The following is a 17,235-nucleotide window of genomic DNA, read 5'->3' on the forward strand; positions in this document are numbered from 1 at the left end:
AAGGGGTTACTGCCAGGGGCAGCACCCCAGGCACAAGGGCACCGGGTCTGGGAGGGACACGGGGGCCAGAGGACAGGCAGATCACCGGCCTGCAGCGGGTGCTCGAGGCTGGAAATCGAGCTAATTCCCAGAAATCACCAGCAGGAGGCGCCGCAGGGTGAGTCTGCTCCTCTCCAAACCCCTAGATCCCTTTCTGCCGTACTCCTTCCTAGACAGTCTCTTCCCATTCTGTATGTGTGAAACTGATTGTTCCTTCCTAAGTGGAGCACTTTGCATTTGTCTTTGTTAAACTTCATCCTGTTTACCTCAGACCATTTCTCCAATTTGTCCAGATCATTTTGAATTATGACCCTGTCCTCCAAAGCAGTTGCAATCCCTCCCAGTTTGGTATCATCTGCAAACTTAATAAGCATACTTTCTATGCCAATGTCTAAGTCGTTGATGAAATATTGAACAGAGCCGGTCCCAAAACAGACCCCTGCAGAACCCCACTTGTTATACCTTTCCAGCTTTTTCAACCTTCTGAAATAAAAAGTTGTCTGCAATGCAGTCCAAGAACTTATTGGATGGTCTGTGCCCCGCTGTGTTATTTTCCCAACATATATCTGGATAGTTGAAGTCCCCCATCACCACCAAATCTTGGGCTTTGGATGATTTTGTTAGTTGTTTGAAAAAAGCCTCATCCACCTCTTCCACCTGGTTAGGTGGCCTGTAGTAGACTCCTAGCATGACATCACCCTTGTTTTTTACCCCTTTTAGACTAACCCGGAGACTCTCAACACTTCCATCTCTTATGGCCATCTCCACCTCAGTCCAAGTGTGTACATTTTTAATATATAAGGCAACACCTCCTCCCTTTTTCCCCTGTCTGTCCTTCCTGAGCAAGCTGTACCCATCCACACCAACATTAAGTATTGGCAGATGTGGTCAAGGGTAGGTAATATGAGCAGAAGCAATCATTTTATCAGACATAATAACTGGTGAATGAATGAAGGCATCCTGTTTTGTAGATAGCTTCATAGAATTAGTACAGTCTCCTATTACAGAATTTTTTTTATAATCAGGTAAATGTTTTCAGATGAGTTCTTGTAGAAGAAATCCTGAGGTCTTTATTGTGGTTATACTCTGATGACCTGATTCTCGTTTACATTAATACCCCTTTAAACTGCTCTGAGAATGCAAAGGGGCCTATAAATGTAGTTTACACCTACTTTAAGACACTGCCAGAATGGTGTAGATGGGGCTTTAGTGTAAACCAGGCCCATAAATATGACCGTAAACATGGCATTGTAGGGTTCCTGATTTCCCTCAGTGACCGTATATCAAATTTTGCAAGTTAAAAGTTAAGACCAAGATTTTCAAAAGTGACTGAAGTGACTTTGGAAACCTTAATATTTGGGTGTCCAACTTGAGACATCTTGTAAGAACTAAGTATTCAAAAAGTGCTGAGCACCCACCCTTAGACCAGGCCTCTTTAAAATGTCACAAGTTGAGCACCCAAAAATAGAGGTTCCTAAAATCACCAGTTGCTTTTAAAAATCTTGGCCAGAGTGCTGGTATTTTTTTAACTGCCAGTCCTACAAACTCACCCTGGGATCTGAGTCAAGCTGCTTCATTCTGTCTGTCTTGTGCATCATCACCAAGTCAAAAGCTTGTGCAATTGAAAAATGGACATTCAAATACAAGTACCAATGTGCAGTTGAGCTACCCTATGAAGGCTTAAATTGGGCTCATAAAAAGCAAGTGAGAAGTACTGAAAGCTGAATTCATTGATCTGTAGATGAGCTCCAAGTAGGGAGGGACTCCAGCTCCCTCTCCCATAGCTGTGCAGGGAAAGCAGGATTAGAAAGTATTAGTCTTATTTTTGTCCATAAGGTCAGCAGATGTGACTTGGGAGAGACATACAGGGTGCAGATCTGTTGAAGAAGAAAAGGCCATTGTTAGTTATTGTTGTTTTATTTATTATTTGTGTTATAATGTCTAGGAGTCCCAGTTGTTGACCAGGACTCCATTTTGCTAGGTGCTGTAAAGGTAATAAATAATTGGAGATATACCAATCTCCTAGAACTGGAAGGGACCTTGAAAGGTCATTGAGTCCAGCCCCCTGCCTTCACTAGCAGGACCAATTTTTGCCCCAGATCCCTAAGTGGCCCCCTCAAGGATTGAACTCACAGCCCTGGGTTTAGCAGGCCAATGCTCAAACCACTGAGCTATCCCTCCTCCCTAAACAGACTTTTCTGACTATAAGTACACTTTTTATAAAGGCCTGAGGGATGGACTTACAGAAGGACTTTTATATATATTGAATCTAAAGCAGAAGCCCCTTCACTTACTTTTCATACTACTTCTATATTTTTCAATGACTGAACAGACTTGGAGTTAAACAAGAATCATAGAATCATAGAATCATAGAATTCAAGATCAGAAGGGACCATTATGATCATCTAGTCTGACCTCCTGCAAGATGCAGGCCACATAAGCCAATCCACCCACTCCTGAACTAATTCTCTCCCTTGACTCTGCTGTTGAATGCTCCAAATCATGATTTAAAGACTTCAAGAAGCAGATAATCCACCAGCAAGCGACCCCTGCCCCATGCTTCGGAGGAAGGCAAAAAACCTCCAGGGCCACTGCCAATCTACCCTGGAGGAAAATTCCTTCCCGGCCCCAAATATGGCGATCAGCTGAACCCCGAGCATGTGGGCAAGACTCTCCAGCCAGACCCTCTGGAAAAGGCTAACAATATCCCAACATTGACCCTTTGTACTAATTACCAGTGTGGCACGTTATTGACCTATTGACTAAACCCGTTATCCTATCATACCATCCCCTCCATAAACTTATCTAGCTTAATCTTAAAGTCATGGAGGTCCTTCGCCCCCACTGTTTCCCTCGGTAGGCTGTTCCAGAATTGCACTCCTCTGATGGTTAGAAACCTTTGTCTAATTTCAAGCCTAAATTTCCTGACTGACAATTTATATCCGTTTGTCCTCGTGTCCACATTAGCACTGAGCTGAAATAATTCCTCTCCTTCCCTGGTATTTATCCCTCTGATATATTTAAAGAGTGCAATCATATCTCCTCTTATCCTTCTTTTGGTTAAGGAAAACAAACCGAGCTCCTCAAGTCTCCTTTCATACGACAGGCTTTCCATTCCTCGGATCATTCTAGTGACCCTTCTTTGTACCCATTCCAGTTTGAATTCATCCTTCTTAAACATGGGAGACCAAAACTGCACACAATACTCCAAATGAGGTCTCACCAACGCCTTGTATAACGGGACTAGCACCTCCTTATCTCTACTAGAAATACCTCGCCTAATGCATCCCAAGACCGCATTAGCTTTTTTAACGGCCACATCACATTGCCTACTCATAGTCATCCTACGATCAACCAGGACTCCTAGGTCCTTCTCCTCATCCGTTACTTCCAACTGGTGCGTCCCCAGCTTATAACTAAAATTCTTGTTAGTCATCCCTAAATGCATAACCTTACACTTCTTATTATTGAATTTCATCCTGTTACTAATACTCCAGTTTACAAGGTCATCCAAATCTCCCTGGAGGATATCCCGATCCTTTTCCGAATTGGCAATACCCCCCAACTTGGTGTCATCCGCAAACTTTATCAGCCCACTCCTACTTTTGGTTCCGAGGTCACTTGCTGCTTCCAACTAAAGCTTCTCTTCCTACTTAATCCTCCAGCATTTGACAAATTGGACAATATCCTCACCTGGTATACGTTAGCCTAGTTCTATTGACTTTAATAGAGCTATGCTGATTTACATCAGCTGAGGATCTAGTCCACAATTCTATATTCACAGGGCTTGGACTCTGGGGCTAAAAATAGCAGTGTAGATATTCAGGCTTGGGCTGCAGCCTGGGTTCTGAGGCCCCATGAGTAGGGCTTCCAGCCTAAGCCTGAATATCTATACTGCAGTTTTATAGCCCTGCAGCCTGAACCCTGCAAGCTCAAGTCAGCTGACCCAGGCCAGCCACAGCTGGTCTGCAGGTCTTTTATTGCAGTGTGGGTATACCCTAACTCAGTGGTTCTCAAAATATTTGATTGGGGCCCCCTTCTTTGTGTCTATAGTCATTTACCCCCCAACCCCCAAAAGGACACATACCACCAACCCCCAGCTCTGAAGGCAGAGTGGAACAGCAGCTGCTGGCTGGGCACCCAGCTCTGAAGGCAGTGCATGCCAGCAGCAGCACAGAAGTAAGAGTAGCAATGTGAAAAGTGATATTGGTCAGTATCACTTTTCACAGCAGACTTAGTGCCCCATTGCCACCCTTATTTCTGCGCTGCTGCCAACCCTGGGAAGCCGGAGCACCCCCGCCTCCCAGTGAGGGATTGAGGGAGGGAGAGGAAAGCCCACACCTGGATGGCAGGGCTCCAGCTGTCCCCTTTATCCTCACCTTCCTGGTGTGCATGGTCCTTCTGCACAAGCTCCAGCCACCTGGGGCTCACAGCTGGAGCTCTTAAGAAAAAAAAAAAAGGCACACAGCTGGCATCTCCTTTGACACATTCCTGCCCCTCCTTTGGAAGCCCGCCCCATTGTTTGAAAACCACTGTGCTAACAGGGCACTGGACAAGGACTCGAGGCCTGGGTGCTGTTCCAGGCCTGCTGTTTGACCTGGGCACGTCTCGTCAGCTCTCTATGCCACTGTTTCCCATTCCATGCTTTTTCTGTCTTGTTTATTTATATTGTAAGCTCTGTGAGGCAGAGACTGTTTCTTACCATGTCTTTGTACAGTGCCTACCACAATGAGGCCCTGATTTTGTTTGCTTCATCCAAGCATCAAGGCCCTAGCAAACTTTTTGCAGGATAGATCAGAGCCATCCAATCAAATATACACTTACCAATTGGACTGAGATCTCATTAAAAGATGGGTACAAGATTGCCATGTGTACATATCCATGTTTTTCTCTCATACGGCAAGCTATGCCTTGAGGCCTCAGAGTGATTCCTAGTGACTTGAGAAGTTTTAGCAAACAGAGTGAAGGCCTAATTTTTTTTAAACGTTGTTTAATTCTGCCACCTAGTCTTAAGAAATCTTTCAGTTTTCCAACAGGCAGTGGTTGCTGCTGTTTCTGGGAAGCCTATGCAATCAGTTAAAAGGGGAGTAACAAATCAAATACAAACTTGGGCAACCAAAAATAGGTTAATTTAAAAATTGCATGGTGCCTTTGTAATTTGAAAACTATTCAACTTTTAATTTCAAATTCACTTGTTTCTGTTTGCCCGAGGGACTGACCCCTTATTGAAGCCAGTGGGAATGCAGCCTTTCATTGATGAGACAGTATAACAAGGAGCATCAGTGTCCATCAGACAGAATGACAGCATCCTGTTAGTGACTAAGGCTGTGATCTTACAGTCATATCCGTGAAGGCAGATTTTGGTGAGTCCCACTAATACAGATGGGGCTTGTATAATGTTTTCCTTGATGTCTATGTCCTATGATCTTCCCTCTGAAAACAGTTTTTAAAGAGTCGGGGGACAGAAAGCCATTGCAAGGTGAAAATTTCCTGCTGCAGCATCTCAGCTGAGTGATGGAAGAACATTTTTTTGTAGTAACGTCATTATCTCAACCATTTGCAAAAAAAGCTTATCTCTAGTCCTCTTATCAACACAATGCTGTATCTGATGAGAACTTTCCAGAACATCTCTCTTCCAATACAGCTGGGGTTACGTGCACCCAATCAGTTCAAAGAGAAATTCAGAGCTGAGTTTGCCCCTTCCCTTCCTGTTAGGCCATTCTGGGAGGAACAGGACAGCGCTGTGAGGTCAGGAAATTCCTGGCTGCTTCTCTTGGTTCTCATCAGATTCTTAGCTGTGTCTTGGATAGGGCCATTCATTCTCTGCATGAGTTATTCCTAAGGATAGGATTCTTTCATGGAGGTCATGGATTCTGTGACTTTCTGGGACCTCCGTGACTTCTGGGGCAGGGCTGAGCAGTGGCTGGGGTTGAGTCAGCACCACTGGGCCTGGAGCAGTGGCTGTCAGCCCCTGCTGCAGGAGCAGTGGATGAGCTAGAGCCCCTGCTGGCAGCCAGCCCCAGTGCTGCCGGAGCAGGAGCAGCAGCCCCCAGGGCCACCAGAACAGCAGTAGCGTAGCTAGCGGGGTGCAGGAGAAGCAGCCGCTTCCCCTCTGCACATTTTTCAAAAGTGGCACCTGAGTGGGGTGTCTGGGAGCTGCCGGAGCTCTGGGTCCCTGCAGCGCAGTGCGGCTCGGCGGCGGGAGGAGGGAAGCTTTGATTTAGTTGGGTTTGGTCCTGCTTTGAGCAGGGGATTGGACTAGATGACCTCCTGAGGTCCCTTCCAACCCTGAGATTCTATGATTCTATGATTCTAAGCTGCTGTGGCGCCAGCTCTACTGCTCAAGACATTCCGGCACTAGGCAGAGTCCTGACGGCTGGGGAGAGGGGAAGAAGGCTGGAGCCCCGTGCTCCCTCGCTCACCCACCACAGAGGTTATTGCAGCCCTCGCTGCTGCTGGCCCCTGCACCTACGAAGCAGCCAGTACATCGCCCTGTGGGCGGTGCTGCTCAGGGAGCACTTTGCAGTCCTCCTCCTCCCCTGGGCCCCTCCTCTCTCCGCGCGGTGTTGCTCACTGGCTTTGTCAGCCCTGCCTTGGCGGTCCGGGGAGGGAGCACCCGGGGCGCAGACTGGGTGGGAGCTGCTGCCATCCGTGCGTACTCCCCGACAAGCCTGGGCACTGCCGCTGGCAGGGGCCGCCAGGCAGGGAGGCGGCGAGCCCGAGCACGGACACTCTCCTGCCCTGGGTGTCGTCTAGAGGGAGCCCCAGGGAGCCCGGCAGCTTCCAGCCCTTGCAGTGCGGAGAGCGAGATGCCCACTGCGCCTGGCAAGCAAAGAGCCGGGCAGATCTGAGCCGCTGCCATCAGCAGGCAGCATAGGCAGAGGGGCTGGAAACCACGGGCGCAGCCAGAGCCACGCATTGCAGGACTCCAGTGCAGCCGCCCGCGCCTGGCCAGGAGGGCTGCACGCTGCCATGCGGGGCAAACGCGCCCTGCACGGCTGCTGCGGGAAGCCTGGCCACAAACGGGGGATTAGCTGCAGCTGCCTCCCTCTCCTCCCCATTCCTGCTCTCCCGCCAGCGCTGGAGTCACGGCCGGAGCATGGGCACCTCAAGGTAAAGACACGCTTTGGTGTTGTTTGTCGCCCTTGTAAACGGGCGGCATGCGGGGCGCTGCATTCTGCCCCTGGCAAGCAGGCGGGGCTTGGTCTCTGTTCCCTGTGGGGAGCCGGCTCCTAGGTTGCTCTGGACTCAGCAGGAACCAGCAGGAGCTGGGCACCCTGGGGCTATGGGGGAGGAGGAGGTAGCTCATCAGAGGCACCTGGGCAGCCAGGTAAGCAGGGACCCAATGAGAGGGGTGTCTGGGAGGGGGGGCCAGCATGGCCGCAGCGTGGCCGGAGGAGCCAAGGGGGGGGGCGTGGAGAGGATGGAGGAGGAGCCAAGGGGGGTGTGGCCACAGGAGGAGCCAAGGGGGGCACCTTTTTTATGTTTGCTTCCCCTGCACTTAGAACCTGGCTACGCCACTGCAGAACAGTGGCTGGCGGCCTTCCAGACTAGCAGCCAGGGTTGGGTGAGCTCCTACTGCAGGAGCAGATGTGGGGCTGGAGCAGCTGCAAGTCCCTGGCAGTGCTCTATTTGTCTCCCCTCTCCCCATGGTATTTTTAGTAAAAGTCAGGGACAGGGTTGCAGGCTTCTGTGAATTCTTGTTTATTGCCCGTGACCTGACCCTGACTTCTACTAAAATACCCATGACAGAATCTTAACCTTAGTTTTTCCTGTCTAGGGTGCAAGAAAGAGTGTCCTAGTGATCTGCACAATGGGAAGTGAGGTTTGGTCCCCAGTAGAGCTGGTGGGGTGTAGATCTGATACCCTCAGATCTCCTGAGATCTGCCAGAGGGACATCCACATGGATGCCCAGAGCCTCTGTCACTGGCTGTCAGCCTCCATAGCAGCACTATCTCCACAAGATGTTCATGGTATACATGCTGGCCACTGGCTCCCAAATCCTCCCTGGAGGAACCCTCAAAAGTTAAGAATGACTGATTCAGCATTAACTTTGAGATTCCCTGTGGGCTGAGTAGGGTAGTTGCCTTGAAGAATGTCCATCAGTGGGTCAGCATGGAAGTCTGATAAAGCAAGGATGATTTAGTTGGGGATTGGTCCTGCTTTGAGCAGGGGGTTGGACTAGATGACCTCCTGAGATCTCTTCCAACCCTAATATTCTATGATTCTAAGTGGGGAGCATGCCATAAAGCTGGGCCCCAGTCTTGCAATCAGATATATTAATGATCCACAGATGGAAAAATGCTAGGTAAGAGCCAGAGACACAAGATGGGTGAGGTAATATCTTTTATTGGACCAACTTCTGGAGAAAGAGACAAGCTTTAGTTTAGTTTAGAACTACACAGAGCTCTTTATCAGTTCGGTTAGGCTCTCATATCTTGGGACTAACATGGCTACAACACCACTGCAAACAACAATGGTAGATAAGAGCTAGGTATTATTACCAATGCAGCCCCATGTGCCTTTGGGAGACCCATTGGGGCTTTGGTGAGGGAGTAGAGAGGATCTGGAACTTTTTTCTTCTGAACCTGTTTTTCTTTTTTAAACTTGAACATTCTGTTCCTTAGTCCCTTAAAAGGCACAAGAGAAACCTCAAGGTAGAGATAAGGTCTGTGACCTTCCCAGCCTGTGGAAGAGGAACTCATGTTTCATGATAGTGTTTTCACCACAATGAGCAAGGGGAAAAAGAAGAGTCACTAGTAGACAGTGACGTCTTGGCATAATTTACTGGGGACATGAGGATGGCAAGTTTCCATAGGAACGCTGCAATGACAGGCTTTCATTCTGCATCTTCTGCTCTGCTTGAATAGGTTTAAAAAAATAAGAAGTTTGATTCTCCACTCATGCTGGTATAAGTCAGGAGTACCTAAGTCAGTGAAGTCACATCAGGGTAAACTGGTATCAGATCAGAACTGAGCCTTGCAATACCACTTTTTGCTTCCGTAGCATCTTCCAGCCAGCGCTCTTGCTGCACTTTGTAAGCATGGATTAATCCCTGTCTGTGTGGCGGATAAGAATTACCCCCATTGTAGAGGTGAGGTAGCGAGAGAGATTAAAGTGGCCATTGATTTGGGGTTCTTTGGGTTTTGGACTCAGTTTGAAGAGCCTTGGGCCTGATTTTCAGAAGTGCAGAGCACTCCAGCTCCAGTGAGTCAGGATAAGTTGCAGCTGATTACCTAGCATGTATAGAACTTTGACCAGCTCACTTTAATTAAAAGACTCTTGAGATTATTTTCCCCCTTGAAAATTATCTGCTGTTATGACAAATCCCTGAGGATCATTCTGCTGTTTTACACCTTCCGGGACCTGTGTTGTAGATGCTGTCCTCCAGGCTTAGGTGATGGGGCATGACTCTCCTTAGCATCCATTGATATGCTCTTTAATTTACCAGGGGATGACTGTAAGTCACTTCCCTGGATTTGAACACTTTGGGACTCTGGGGTAAGGTGCTTCCTTGCTGGCATAAAACATCAGGGTGGCTCTGCGCCAGCCCTACTCTCAGCCCCTACCATGCAGGCAGGCCAGGGAAAAGAGGGGGTATGGCTGAATGCTGCTGTTCTCTAGCTATTTTCTCCTTCCCATAATCCACTATGGGAAGCAGAAAATAAGTTAGAGGAGCCCTTGGTTTGCTTTAACTTACACTGAGGGCTTGGCAGGTCTGTGACTATGAGGGGGGCAAAGATGGCATAATGCTACCTGTTCACAGGAAATGGTGGACCCTCATTTTGCAGTGTGTGGCTGGGAATGGTGCTCCAACCCTGGTCTCTGCATGGTAGCTCAGATCACAGCTACCCGGCTGCCAGACCCTCCCCCTCCAGGCTTTAAGAGGGCTTTAATCTGGGCCTATTTTTAACATAATACCTTTTCCCAGACTACATCCAGCTGCCCTATTTTATGCCTGAAGTTAGTAATGGCATGATTCATATTTTAGCTGCAGTTATACACAAAAAAATTCCACTAAGAAATATTGCACCTTGTCACTCAGTACAGTGCTGAAATGCATTGCATTCTGCAGGTCAGTACATAGTAGTTCAGTGGTTGGCAACCTGCGGCATGCATTCCAAAGGCAGCATGCGAGCCAATTTTTACTGGCACACTGCTGCCAGCTGGGGTCTCGGCTGCCGGCCTGAGTGAACAGAATCCCAGGCCAGCAGCACGCTGAGCGGGGCCGGCGGCTGGGACCCCAGCTGGCAGGAGCCAGCGTCTGGAACCCCAGACCGGCAGCGGGCTGAGCATCTGGGTTTCCGGACGCTGCCGGTCTGGGTTTCCGGACGCCAGCCCCTTCCCAGCTGGGGTCCCGGCCATTGGCCCTGCTCAGCCTGCTGCCAGCCTGGGATACCAGCCGCCGGCACCCCTCACCTCGCTGCTGGTCTGGGGTTCCAGCCACCTGGCCCCCTGCTAGCTGGGGTCCGGGTCTCTGGCCCTGCTCAGCCCTCCTGCCAGCCTAGGGTACTGGCAGGCAGCCCAGGGCTCTGCTCCTGGCCTGGTCCCAGTGCTCTGCAGCCCTTATAAAAATTATTACAATTAGCTTAAAAACTTAAACTTAAACTTTGTTTGTATATTACAGTAATCATTAAAACATGTATAATGCTAATAAATACACAGGTTTGATGAAACAAAGTAGTTGTACTTATGTGCCTGTGCTTAATTTGTGTTCTTCTTTGAGTGATTGCTGACATCAATTCCAGTTAGGTGTGCGCGTGCGCCGCGTGCATGGATGTCGGAAACTTTTTCCCTAGCAGCTACCCGTTGGGCCGGCTGGGGAGCCCCCTGGAGTGGCACCAATATGGCGTTCTATATAAGATCCTGCCAGCCCGACCCCCCTTCAGTTCCTTCTTACCGCCTGTGAGGGTTGTTGGAACAGTGGTCTCCTGGTTCCCCACGTGCTCCATTAATCCCTAGCTTATCTCAATCGTTGTTAGTTAATTGTTAATAGTTAGTGTTTTTTCTCTATAGTGTTAAGTGTTGTTAATCGTTGAGGGCAGTCCCACACTCTTCAACTGCCCTGCGGGGCCCTGGGGCATGCCATCCCAGGGCTTCAAGCCTTGCAAGTCTTGCAATAAGCCCATGCCTACAGGCGACCCCCATGACTCCCGCCTTAGGTGTCTGGGGGAGGGCCATCAGGCTGACAAGTGTAAAATCTGTAAGGCTTTCAAGCCACGGACAAGACAGGAGAGGGAAATTCATCTCAAGCAACTCCTCATGGAGTCTGCATTGCGGCCCTCTCAAGACGCAGGCCCAAGCACCTCAGTGTGCAGTGCTCTCCCAGTGGTGTCGATTCCTTTCATCGCGGCACTGCTCTCGATTGCGATTGGCTTTGCGGCGCTGGTCACCCCATGACCCTCGGCTACCAAGGAGCTCAATGCCCCCCTTACTACACTCACGCACTGCCCCTCCTTGGCTGTTGCGGTCCCAATCCCCCTCAGGGAGGTCAGAGAGGGCTTCAGACATTCCCCAGTCAGGCCCGGGAAGCCTTGGACAAGACCGCCCAGTGCCCAATTGGCAGCCTCAGTGGCAATTCTGGACCTCCCGGGCTAACCTCAGGCCCAAGGTGCCCCCCCCAGGGGCCTGGCCATTGTTGCGTTCGGACCCCTGCCCTCTCGAGGCAACCCTCAGCCGCCCTCCTCTGGACTCGGACCTACCTGAGGAGTCAGCATCCAGGGTAGGGGCAACCCCAGGAGCCCCAGAGGAGATACCTGCGGCTGACCAAGAGGCTGTCCCCACCCCGGCTCTCCCGGTGGAGTTGTCTTCGTCCTCCCCTGATGAGGCTGTGGGTGGCATGTCAACGTCTGGTCCACCCCTGATGGACTTTAGGGTACTTCAAGAACTATTGAGGTGCGTGGCCCTCAGTATGAACCTCCAAATTGAAGATGTTGTGGAGGAAGAGGACCCGATGGTGGACATTCTAGGCTCGGAGGAGCCTTCCAGGGTGGCCCTCCCCATGAATAAGACTATTCAAAGTAATGCCAAGTCTCTCTGGCAAACCCCTGCCTCTATCCCTCCCACAGCCAAGGGGGTAGAAAGAAAATACTTTGTTCCCACCAGGGGCTACGAATACCTTTTCACTCACCCCGTCCCATGCTCGCTTGCAGTGTATGCGGTAAACACCAGAGAAAGACAGGGCCAGCAAGGGCCTGCACCCATATCAAAGGACACTAAACACCTGGACCTTTTTGAGAGAGAGAGATTTATTCTACTGGGGGTCTCTCGCTTAGGATTGCTAACCAGTTGGCGATCCTCAGTAGATACAACTTTAACTCTTCGTCTTCTGTCCTTAAATTCCAAGGTCTTCTCCCAGCTGAGGCCTGTACGGAACTCGGGGCCATTGCTGAGGAAGGTAAATTGGTGGCCTGGACCTCTCTCCAGGGTTCCCTCGATGCTGCGGCTGCGCGCACTCTGGCTTCTGGCATTGCCATGTGATGAAATGCCTGGCTGCAATCCTCAGGTCTCCCGCCAGAGGTCCAAAACACCATCCAAGACCTCCCCTTTGATGGTCAGGGCTTGTTTGCAGAGCAAACTGATTCCCGCTTGCATACCTTAAAGGACACGAGAAACACTATCAAATCTTTAGGTATGCATACCCCAGCTAACCAACGAAAGCCATTTAAACCCCAGACCACCCAGCAGCACGCCTTCCCGCCTAGAACGAGGCAAGACTTTTCTCGTCGGAGAAACAGATACTCCTGACGTAGACCGTCTCACCCCCCTCCGGACAGGGTCAAGGACAGTCTAAGCCTCCCACCCATTTTGAAGGTGCACCTGAGGATGTACTACCAGCTCTCATCCCGGACAGTTACCCATTTCTGAACCGTCTATCCTGTTTCTACCATGCCTGGTACCGTATCACATCGGACTGTTGGGTCCTCCGCACGTGCACCCCAGGTTTAGAACCACTGCATTAAACTGATAAGATCTGCATTTTAATTTAATTTTAAATGAGCTTCTTAAACATTTTAAAAACCTTATTTACTTTACATACAACAATAGTTTAGTTATATAATATAGACTTAGAGAGAGACCTTCTAAAAATGTTAAAATGTATTACTGGCACGCAAAACCTTAAATTAGAGTGAATAAATGATGACTCGGCACACCCCTTCTGAGAGGTTGCAGACCCCTGTAGTAGTGCCTTTGGTTACATCCAAGGAGGTGGTGTGATCTAGTAGATAAGGCTCTGGACTAAGAGTCTAGAGACCTCTGTTCTGTCCTAGCTCTGCTGCTGAAATTGGGCAAGACCTTCCCTTTCCACCTATTTTCTGTCTTGTCTATTTCTATTGTAAGTTTATGGGGGCAGGGAAAGTGCTAGGTGGACTTTGTGCAGAACCTAGCACAGTTGGACCAAGCTTTGGATAAATAATATTTCCTTTTTCTGAACCTTTTCCAATTCCAATATATCTTTCGTGAGATGGGGCTACCACATCTGCACACAGTATTCAAGATGTGGGCATATCATGAATTTATATAGAGGCAATAGGAATCTGGCCAGTGGGAGAATGTATTGACCCAATAGTTTCCCTCTGTGCGCCCTTTGTGTGGGATAAGGAAGCAGATAGGACAAAGCAATTCCATGGGGTGTAGCATAAATACCTGCTTGAAGTGCCCATTTGAACAGCCATTCTCAACTTGGGGGCTCTGACCTAGAGATCTGTTCATTGCTTAGGGTTGCCAACCCTCCAGGATTATCCTGGAGTCTCCAGGAATTAAAGATTATGTCATTTGATGAAACCTCCAGGAATACGTCCGACCAACTTGGCAACCCTATCATTGCTCCTTTCCCACTGAAATCAAAAGGAAGTTTTTGCATAAGCGATTTGCTGGGCTAGAGCATGCCTGCCTCACTTTGTGGTTCTGTTTTTTTCCATTTTTGAATTAAGAAAGGAAGTTGTTAGTAAGTGTGTCTCTGCTTTGGTAGGTAATGAAGAGGAGGAAAGAGAAACAAGTTTAAAAACACAGATTGAATCATGGAATGGGGGAAAGTTTGGACTATTTTCATGCTACCTGTAATCTGGGTATTTCACATGTTTGAAAGACCATAGATACGTACGTGTTATGAATCCCCATTCCAAAGCCACATGGGCTAGATAGAAAGTCTTGATGATATGAGTGAGAAATTCTGCAATGACCACATCATGCCTTGAATATGTGTTGTATTGGGAGCATCCCTTCAGTTCCTAGCAGTAAGGGCTAGATTACCAAAGATTGCACTTTACATCTGCAATAAGGGACAATGACATAAGCAGCTTTGAGGGCAATGCAAGATCATTATTTTGAAAAGTACAACTGAAGTGTCTAGTGCAACTGAAAATGAGTAAGGAAGTTTTTGGTCTGTCTACACCAATCACCATGGTATTTTGATTCCAGTATGTTTGGTATCTAGTGTGAAAGGGCAGGCCAGATGGCTACAGGAGAGTGATAGAAGGCAGATATATTAGCCCCAGGTTAACATGGTCCCCTTTCCCTTTCCAGAACAATCAGGAACTTTCTGGAAACAATTAAGGCAGACAGGCTGATTAGAACACCTGCAGCTAATCAAGAAGCTGCTAGAATCAATTAAGGCAGGCTAATCAGGGCACCTGGGTTTAAAAAGGAGCTCACTTCAGTTTGTGGTGCACGTGTGAGGAGCTGGGAGCAAGAGGTGCAAAGAGCTGAGTGAGTGAGTGAGTGAGTGTGCACGTGCGTGCTGCTGGAGGACTAAGGAGTACAAGCATTATCAGACACCAGGAGGAAGGTCCTGTGGTGAGGATAAGGAAGGTGTTTGGAGGAGGCCATGGGGAAGTAGCCCAGGGAGGTGCAGCTGTTACAGGAGGCACTATAGACAGCTGCAATCCACAGGGCCCTGGGCTGGAACCCGGAGTAGAGGGTGGGCCTGGGTTCCCCCGCAAACCTCCCAGCTCCTGATCAGACACAGGAGGAGTTGACCCAGACTGTGGGCTCTACCAGTGGGGAAGATCTCTGAGGAGAGCAAATCCACCAATAAGCGCAGGACCCACCAAGGTAGAGGAGGAACTTTGTCACACTAGGTATCCGCAGCATACTCCTAAATGTCTACACTGAAGTTTAATAGCCCTGCAGCCTGAGTCCCATGAGCCCAAGTCAGCTGACACAGGCTAGCTGTCAGGTGTCTAATTGCAATGTAGACATACCCTATGTCTCCTGCTAAGAACCAGTTTCCAGCTGCCTTTTGTTTAGTACATGCAGACATAAAGAACACCATCCTTCTGCTCTTTGTTTGAATGGCTAGATAAGTTTGGTGATGAGAGTTTTTACCCCCAAATGCTAATCAGCTCCCCAAAGATTTCTCTTTCAGCAGTAAGGAATGGATGCTGCTCCTAGCAGCTGCCAGATGTGCTCCCGCTCTGTGAGGCTGAGTCTCCTGCCTTCACAAAGCGACCAGCCCAGGTTGTTCAGGACCCTAGTTTTGATTCCCTGCCTGATTTCCTTTCTAGAGAGCAAGGCTGAACTAGCCAAACCAAAAGGATCCCTGAAGTAAGATGTGGGATTTGAAGTTTGGTTTTCTTGTCTTATATTTTGCTTAGAAACTAGCCGGCAGTCTGTGCTATGAGCATGATCTCCTTCTCTGTGGTTCTTGCAGACGTACAGCCTGGACCTTGCATTTAGCCAGGAAGAGATGATGAAGCCAAGGAAGAAGAGGAAGGTCAGTGAGCCGGTGCAGCTGCTTCTAGCAGGCAGGAACTGATAATTGCTGTGGCATATAGGACATTTTAGAATGTGCTGACTTGGATTATAACACACCTTATGCGTTCTTTTAGAGCTGTCTAATCTTTTCTCTTCATATTTAACTCTCTAGACAGTGTACATATTTCTGTTTTTACATAGGTTATATATCTTCTGGTTTTAACCCTTTTATTGAATAGACATAGCAAGCAAAGTTACTCTCACAGCACTGTAGATTAGAGATACTTGTTGGATGCTCTGAAGCTGCGGACCAGTGATCTCTTCTGGGCAGCTTCTCTGGATTTCATTCCCACACTGACTGCATTCCCTTTCACGCTAACGTGGTCCCCAGCATCAGTGGCAGTATTTCAGGATGATCTTTCTAAGGTGCCAGTGTCTGCAAGGAGCACAAGTCAGATGGTTCGGAGTTTGTACCTAACTGCATCAAATCTGCCATTTCCGGAGAATAGTTCTGGTTTGTTATCTATGGAAATAAACTATATAGACATTTTATGCCACTGAGTAATTTCTTCTGACTTTGCAAATAGTGTTGCTATAGTGTTTGGGGGAGGGATAGCTCAGTGCTTTGAGCATTGGCCTGCTAAACCCAGGGTTGTGAGTTCAATCCTTGAGGGGGCCACTTAGGGATCTGGGGCAAAAATTGGTCCTGCTAGTAAAGGTAGGGGGCTGGACTAGATGACCTTTCAAGGTCCCTTCCAATTCTAGGAGGTTGGTATATCTCCAATTATTTCCTTTTTATTACCTATAGTTATATGCTCAATTTATTTCTAAAGCATCACCCTAACCCATACCAAGGTTAGGTATGTGATGTAAACCATTTTGAAATACAGCACACTTAAAACATTACTATAATGAAAAGCCTTCTTGGTTACAAATCAAATCAAATGTAAGAAGAGCCAAAGCAATAGAAAGTGGCTTCTGTGCTCTTTGGGGTAAGGAATCTGTATTTTGTACAGTCCTGAGTGCATTGTCAATGCTTAACATTAATTCAGGGAAATTCTCTGGGCTGTGTTATACGGGCCAGTCTAGGATGATCACAATGGTCCCTTCTGGTGCTGGAATCTATTAATAGGTAATAGAGGAATGAGAGGAATGTAATAGCTGAGGTCAGTCCTGGTCATACTGATTAAAAAAAATCTCTGGGGAAAAGGTTTTAAATCACTTTAGTCATGGTGGGGAGCGAGAGAGACTAGGATGGATAGCAATGGAGGTGAGAACCAAGGACCCACCACAGCAAAGATTCCACTGCCTTAACTGCTCAGATACCATGGTGATGAGCACAGTCTAAGAACCAGAACTAGGATAGGTTTCAGAGTGGTAGCCGTGTTAGTCTGTATCAGCAAAAAGAACAGGAGTACTTGTGGCATCTTAGAGACTAACAAATTTATTTGGGCATAAGCTTTTGTGGGCTAAAACCCACTTCATTGGATGCATGCAGTG

General features: G+C 48.3%; 1 protein-coding gene across 1 annotated transcript in view; it reads left to right on the plus strand.

The window, feature by feature from the left end:
• Positions 1 to 16,285, plus strand: part of HORMAD2 (HORMA domain containing 2) — a 68,413-nt gene extending 52,128 nt beyond the window's left edge. Inside the window, exon 13 of the mRNA XM_039505251.1 lies at positions 15,692 to 16,285. Within this exon, the coding sequence (XP_039361185.1) occupies positions 15,692 to 15,796 (105 nt within the window). The 3' untranslated portion in view covers positions 15,797 to 16,285. The remainder of the gene's footprint in view (positions 1 to 15,691) is intronic.
• The last annotated feature ends 950 nt before the right edge of the window (positions 16,286 to 17,235 follow it).

The sequence above is a fragment of the Mauremys reevesii genome, linkage group 18 (genome assembly GCF_016161935.1).
Source record: "Mauremys reevesii isolate NIE-2019 linkage group 18, ASM1616193v1, whole genome shotgun sequence".
Lineage (NCBI taxonomy): Eukaryota > Metazoa > Chordata > Testudines > Geoemydidae > Mauremys > Mauremys reevesii.